This window comes from Chaetura pelagica, unplaced genomic scaffold, assembly GCF_000747805.2.
Source record: "Chaetura pelagica isolate M959 unplaced genomic scaffold, ChaPel_1.0 scaffold16, whole genome shotgun sequence".
Classification (NCBI taxonomy): Eukaryota; Metazoa; Chordata; class Aves; order Apodiformes; family Apodidae; genus Chaetura; species Chaetura pelagica.
The window spans coordinates 1732216-1740071 of NW_009953721.1; the positions used below are offsets into that span (position 1 = coordinate 1732216).

General features: G+C 38.4%; 1 protein-coding gene across 1 annotated transcript in view; it reads left to right on the forward strand.

Annotated features, from left to right (window-relative positions):
- The first annotated feature begins 1793 nt into the window (after positions 1-1793).
- GRAMD3 (GRAM domain containing 3) overlaps positions 1794-7856 on the forward strand; it is a 39608-nt gene continuing 33545 nt past the window's right edge. Inside the window, exon 1 of the mRNA XM_010000465.1 lies at positions 1794-1915. Within this exon, the coding sequence (XP_009998767.1) occupies positions 1794-1915 (122 nt within the window). The remainder of the gene's footprint in view (positions 1916-7856) is intronic.

The following is a 7856-nucleotide window of genomic DNA, read 5'->3' on the forward strand; positions in this document are numbered from 1 at the left end:
CATAGTTGCCACTCTGACTTTTCATGGTGGGTTTTCATTACATTTTACTGTACAAATAGATCGTTTTCAAAGATAAATATTTCATATTAATGATTTACGAGCTTGCCATGTCACTTAAGTTTCCTAATCAGTTTTAAGGTTGTTTGTTCCTTTAAAAAGAGTGAAGACATACAATCCTAAGTGGATAGACATGAGCAACACAACAGAGCCAAGGCCCATTCTCCTTGTGAGTACAGAAAGTAACTTCTGCTTACTGTATTTGTTGATGGTTCTATCACTTGTTTCATGGAGCAGGAATAAAGTACAGAGAGTGTACCTAGCTACACAGCCCTGTGTTTCTATTCTATGATCACACAGGATCAAACAGAATCAAGAGTAATAAAAAGGCCAAGATACCAAAAAAGCAAAGATGTGTAGCATAGCTACTGAAGGATATTTAACTCAGGTAAATACAAGTCCAACTCAATTATTTCCAAGCAGCTTAAATACTCCTCCTAAATAAAAGTGTTCAATTTTTTCCACTTCACAGTGCATATCTAAGATGTCAAAGTGTATATTTCATTCCCTTTCTGCCATTTTCTTTCAGGACTTCCCAAACTTATTTGGAATTTCCAATTCCAAATAAATTGCTGATTTGTCTCTATTTTTTCTTCCTAGGTACTATGTTAATCCTCTATTTTTACAGCTACAGATTTCAGTACAGTTTGCTAAATACTAATCACAACATAAATTTTATATTAAAAAAAAGCAAAGACCAGGTATATAGTCATTCAAATAAATCAGAAACCAAGGAAGAAACAAACAAAACCACAACATATTAAGAAAGGCATCATAGTTTGACTGGATGTCTTTGAGCTTACAAGTAAAACCTGGGAACAGTCCAAAATGCATTTGTATTGTTTCACAATCTATTTATAGAAGCTAAGAATAGAGAGAGCACTACATTCCACAAGTTTGTTCAGTCTCATAGACAAAACTTTATTACCATGCAGGCCCTAAATTAAGTTTAACAGAATTTCTGGAGACCTTAGGGTGATAATTAAGTACTGTAAGAGGACTGGAAATCTAAAGAAACATCATTTATCGTTTTTTAGACTAATGTAATTATTATAGTAATCTTTAGCAAACAGAAAACTGTGTAAGTTTGTAGTTAATGTTTGCCAATTCCTATGGAAAAAATGGTTAGGCAAATTGGTTTTGTCCAGCTGGGCTTTGGTACATTGAGAGAGAAAAGATTACCTATACTTAAGCTTAAATTACTTGACTTACAGCAGCTACATGCACGGATATGCACCAGTTTGTCATTGGAGAAGTGCAATGTAGTCATTTTGACATGTCAGGATGGGTGGATAAAGTCACTTTTGAAAGGTAAGTTGTATTATTTAATGAATGGCATGTAGACAATTCACAAAGTAGAATTTATGGCAGAACATGTCACAGGTTTTGGTACAAACCTGCAACAAAACATCATTTGAATTAGAGTTCTTGTTTTACATTCCTTCATTTTCTTAATTCATCAAAACGAGTTATTGCTATTACCAATGACACTCCAAAGACACAGTGCACCTTGATTTCCTTATTTTCATTTCCAAGTAAACCTACAAAGTGCTGCAGATAAAAAAGAAAACCACCTTATGATGTCACGTCAATGTTACTCATTAACTGATTTGAAAAACCAGCCTGAGCTGGAGTCATATTAAGCCCACACTTCCTAGAGCAGTGAAAGGCTGTGCAACTGAAGGATCACTCGGGAACTGAACTTCGCTAACTCTGCAGTTAACTCCATTAAAACAATGAGAAAAAGGAATTCTTTAGAGGACTCAGTTTTTAATTTTGAAAGTCAGAACAGCTTCCGAAAATCAAGTAATGGCACCCCAGTCAGCCCTACAGAGAGTGTCGGATCAGTGTTTATAAGGTAAATATCAATGTGTTTGAGTGTCGTGTATGTACTCAGTGCTGGGGGGGAGCAACACAGCAGGGCCCTGGGACAAACAGAGCAGTAAAAATACTCTGAAGAGGAAGCTTAATATGAGAAGACAATGCATGCAGAAATTAAAATTTCACTAGTGTTACTGGCTGCACTACTGTAAAAGAGGACAGGAGGGTGTTCTCTTTTTCCTTATCTATTACACAGAAGAAAGGCTTTGAATGTGTATAGCACTGTACACTAATAAACTCAAGTCTTAAGACGACCTCTGCAAGGTCATCCAATAATATCTATGATATTTGAGTGAGTCTCTGTATAAAATAAACCTAAGCTTTGTTAAAACAGCGAATTTAACCAAATCTTTTTATGAGCGCATGCAGGAAACTTAATGTCTATTAAATTATGCTTCAGGAGAAATGCTACCATAATCACAAGGAGTACTGATGGTAGCTGAATGTTTGCATGAACATTGTAAAAGGGTTTGTTGACAGAACAACCACAAGCCATTTTTAAGGTGAAATCCGTTTTCTTACTTTGGGAGGATGGACTTGTTAAGATTGTGGACTGTGGTGGAGTCCAATATAATGAAGAGTTATGGATAAATCATGAACACTGTAGCATAGATTAATGAAGGAATGTAGTCTCAGAGGGTTACTGGCACTTACCACTTATCCTTCACACCTATTGCAAGAGAGAGACAAGTACACAGCAGTAGTATTTATGTCAAACAACTATGAAAAAAACTAGATTTAAAAGCTATTCATAGGAGCTTTAAGTATTTATTAGTTCTTAACTAATCTGAAAATTATTTACCAAGCATTCTCCTTAGTATCTGCTCAGTGTCCAGCCACCCTGAAGAGTGATTTGAGGAAATATATTCTTTGCGTGACTGAATTGTGTTTCTTTGTAGTTGTGAACATATTCTTTATATGGGGTGACAGCTCATATCACTAATTGGGTCACAAGTATAAATAAGTCTCCTGGCCTCATTTTTCCTCTTTTAAAATGTTATGTGGGGTTTTTTTAACATTATATGTGCATAGTGTCCTTGTTCCAATTCAAATGTCAAAGAGATAAATGTCCAATAGTTTGAACAGAGGTTAAGGAATCACAAATTTTATGTTTTAATTAGAACTCTCAAAGGCTCTTACCTAGAAGTAACCACTTACAGTCTGTTTTTTTAAAACAACATCCATATATGTTTTTGTATGCCTGTCTTGATCTCATTTTCCAATTAGGCATGGGACAGAAGTACATAGAGTGGTAAATGCAGGGTTCAACACAAGTAGGGGATGTTTAACAGCTTATAACTTGGGCAATAGAAAGTTTGCCCTCTTCTCACTGTCCAGCCAAGAGCACTGGGCAGACAGTCTTACCTACTTCTTTATTTACCACTAGATAACCAGTACACAAAAAGCAGTATCATATATGCTCGAAAAGCAACGTGATCAGCCCTTACAAAGAACAGAGTCCTCTGCCTCAGATTTCTCAATAATCAATCTGCCCGCCAAGTAGCAAGAGGCAGGGCGGGCCTTCTAGAAATCCAGTTTACCAAGCTGCTGATTATGCAGCGCTACCATGAAACTGTTCCTTTATCAGTAGCAAAGATGGAATAGCAGGCTGCAAATACTAGACCATCTAGTAAGACAAATACATGATTGCACTCAATAAGCTAAAAGCTGGACCAAGCTCTCACCAAACTTGCTTTCCATGTGTTTATCACACCCACAATAGCCTTATCCAAAAAGAACCACATGAAAAATAAGGGAATGTGCTTTTCAGAAAAAGAAATGCAGGCTCTGCATTTTTAAGTACTATTTTCAATACTTACTTAGAGCATATGTCCCATATATTAGGACCTATGCACAGAGAAAATGTATTATATTCATGATTGCTTTTATATGGCTAAGTTTTATTTACCTTTGTTTTCACCTCCCTGTAATTGGCTCCACATGGATGAGCACAAACTTGCCAGAGTCCAGGGGGTTATTAGCATTTCAGAGAGGAGAACTCAGTTTATCCCCATGGCAGCAGAGTGGAACTGATTTCAGAAGCAAATTAAGACTCTGGAGCCATAGCTGAGGTGTTAGTCATGCCTTACAGATCAGAGATTTGTAGTCATAAAAGTACTGGCCACATGTATATGCCGTATTTTATCAGCATGAACGTACAGAGCTTCCTAACAATAGAAAAAAACATTTTTCAGTAGCCCATATCAAAATGTTGGCAAAAACAATAGAGATCCTCTATTAGAGGATCTATTGAGGATTTATCCTCTATTGAGGATTAGAGATCCTCAATAGAGACCTCTGCTTTGGAGCTTATCCCTATAATGTGAATCAACACCGTACACCCAGATCTCATACACTTTAGAAAAATCTCAAGCCTGTAGCTTTCACTAATCTTCAGAATAACCCTGAAAAAAATATATTTAAGACAATTAGATTTTTAAGCAAATTATTAAGCAATTTAGACCAGGACTACTGACCACCAGCTCTGTGAATGCCACACTGCTATGTATGTTAACATCAACCCTAGCAATAATCAGATGTGGTTGTATATCAAATAAAATAGTAAAAAGTGAAGATTGATCTTTTGCCAGTAGGACTGATATTAGATAAAAAATACATTTTTTTAAAAAGCAGAAAAAAAGTACAGTATGGAGAGGTATGCAAACTCATAGAAATGGAAGTCAAAACGGTCCTTGGTTCTAATCCTGGCTTGGCAGCTCATTTCGTGCATTACAATGCATAAATCAGTTAAATACAATACTTGTGCTTTCTATCTGTGATCTGGTATTAATATTTCTCTATATTTTGCATATATCAAAATGACAGAAAAAAACATGTTGCAACTTGTTACATACTGTGAAGATTGTTTCATGCAGTTGGGTTTTTGTTTGGACACAAGAAAGGAGCCATACATTCAAGTTTTCTCTCTGAAGATTTTTTGATGGAAATGTGAACTTATTTAGAGGAAATTCACTTCTGCGTTGAAATTATATCCCTCGGAAACATTAAATGCAATGTTGTAAACCTGAGGCTTAGTTCAGATTAATACAAGCACTCATGTTAAAAGAGACAAGCACATGCCCACCATCTCCTAAAAGGTGTATTGTCTTCACAGCTCAGTTATGAGCACCCAAAACTCTAGCTGCCAGTTTACTGCTCAAAGGCTTGCACATGGGTTTAGGCATTCACCCTGTGAGGCCTTGCTCTGCAAGACATATCTACATTGTTGTTTTCTCCAGAGTAATATAGCTCCTAGTTCTAAATAACACAAAGCAGTAAGTCTATCCAGCTCAGTAGAATAGCTTATTATTCACAACCCCATCTGATGTAAAGACTTAGAGAACTGATACCATGATTCATGCTTTCACATTATCTGGTGTCCCTCACTTTAACCTTCCCTCCACAGAATAAGAGCAATCCTTTACTAAACTCCTGGAAGGTCTGGGCACTACTTTTTTTGGTGGAAGATTCAATTTATCTCCAAAGAAGTTGTGCTTTCACTTTCTTACATACTTAACATACTATACTGCTGCTCTTCAGACACTGCCAAATGAGTGAGGGCTTCTCTCAACAAAATTATCACCATATTTAGATATATCATGAATATCTGGATGCATGCATGCATATCTGATTCAAAGAGGTATCCACATATATTTCTTCATGATACACAGATCAAACAATTACATACATGCATGCATATTATTCATTGGATGCACGTAATCTGTTTGATGTCTTAAACATACTGGAGCACCTGGATTGAAATCTTTGTCCATGTAAGCTGTATACAGAGATGTCACACTTGGATGTCACCCAGGACTTCCTTTGTACATCTATGCAGAGGATGACAAATCAAGCTAAGCTGACCCACCAGGATAGAACAAGCTATAATTGTATTTATCGCATCCTGCCTAGCTGGCAGATATATTAGAAGAAGATTATATATGCAGAAAAACTGGTATCACTGCCATGGGATTTGGTACAGTCCAGATTTTCACGTAACACTGGGTCTCTGTTGGTGACAGCTTGGTCTTCACATACTTCCCTTACTGTATCTATACACATGAGCAATTATAACTGTACAGTAAAAGGTCTTTTATGCCTTTTTTGCATAAATGACTTGCCACAGCATACAAAAATAAAAGCATAATATTTTCAAGAACATTACACCCCCTTATGCAGCCATACATAAGACAGTCTTCATCCATATTACTAAGACTCCTGTCATTCAGCAATTTAATCACTCAGGAGCATGTCCTCTTCCTCTGGAATTGCTGCAATATAAAATTTGACAGAGCATGGCCAGAGAGTTTCTTTTCCAAATTCTCAAAAAAACAAAAGCTATAATTGCTTATTACTTCTACGGTCACATAGAGATAGTAATAAAACATACTAAAGAAGCATGTATGGAAAATTTGCCAGAACTAAGATATCATGCTATGGAACAAAGTATTTTAGAGTCTAGGCTGCAGGCATCCCTTTATTTGAAAGCATGTTTCTTCTACAGTACATACCTTGACTAATTAAAACAGAGCGTGAGCTCCTCGAACTAAGCAGCTCCTTTCCAGTTCTTCCACCGCTGTGGTAGAAGCAGGAACCCCTGGAGATGAGTGAACAAAACAGTCAGTAGTAACATGTATCTCCTGTGGCTGAATCTGCCAGAGACTGAAAATCTAAACACTGAAAAAGCAGCTGATTCTGTTTGTTCAAAGATCTGAAAGTCAGACTTTCTCAACATTCTTGTTCTGCTGTAGTGGGCCGAGCTACATGAGTTACCCAACCAAAAGTCTGCCTTCAGCCCCAAAATTAGGACCTAAACACCAACTTCCTAGTGCAGTGAAGGGCCTCCAAAAACATGTCAAAAGAGTAGGCAGTTGCTTTTTCTGTTGATTCCAGACATACTGTGCATGCTGATACGAGAACAATCCCCAGAGAATCCAAAACCTCACATTGATTCCTGAACCCCAGCAAATTGTGCTGGGTCCAAACAGATGCAGGCTGCCAACCCTGCCCTCTCAAACTCTTTCAGTTTCAGCTCTACTAACAGCCCGAACAGCTGCGATGGGGCCTGTTTTGTTATCCCTTGGATAAATGAGATGCCCTTCTATAGCCAAAGGTTGCATCTGGCATATGGGGTGGGAGAGGCTCTGCAGTGCAATGCTAAACCTGATGAGGGGCTTCACAGCAGAGCAGAGGGCAGCAAAGTCTCACAGGTGCAGGACCTAACATTTCTGAAGAACCTTTCTTGCAATTTACATCTCACATTTTTTAATCTGAAATGTACATAATGACTTATCTCCTATCCTGACGTCCTCTAACAGAGGCCAATCTCCTGTACACATTCCCTCCTCACCAGCTGTGAACAGTCCCACAGTCAGGAAGAAAGCTTATTACATTCTGTTATGAATTTTATTAATACATTCTAACATATTAAATAATTAAAATAGACATTTTTCTAGAGGTGTTACTTTGAACTCTCATCCCAAGGTTGGCATTCTTGACATTTAGATCCTTTAGGCAACTACAGCTGCAGCCTCCATCTCTCCTTTGTGAAAATACGAGTTCACCAAACTGAACCACAACTCGGGTATTAACCAGGTGATGAAAAAAATTCTTCATACGCACCTTGACAGTTTGTGTCTGCCAGGCAAAACGAACCGTGCCGAACGCTGCCGTGTGACAACAGTTCAGAAGGGAGCAGGGAAGGGCTGCGCCGGCTGCTCTTTGCACACCCCCGGGCAGCCCGCACAGCCTGGGGTGCTGACGAAGGGAAAGAAACAAAAAACCACCTGAGGCAGTGACGGATGGAAATACCAGCTAATCACCACCGAAGTTCATGTCAGTACGGCTGCCCGGAGGCCCAGCGCCAGTGCTTGGACTAGGGCCTGCCCCGCAGGGACAGCAGGGGCCCGGGCAGGAGC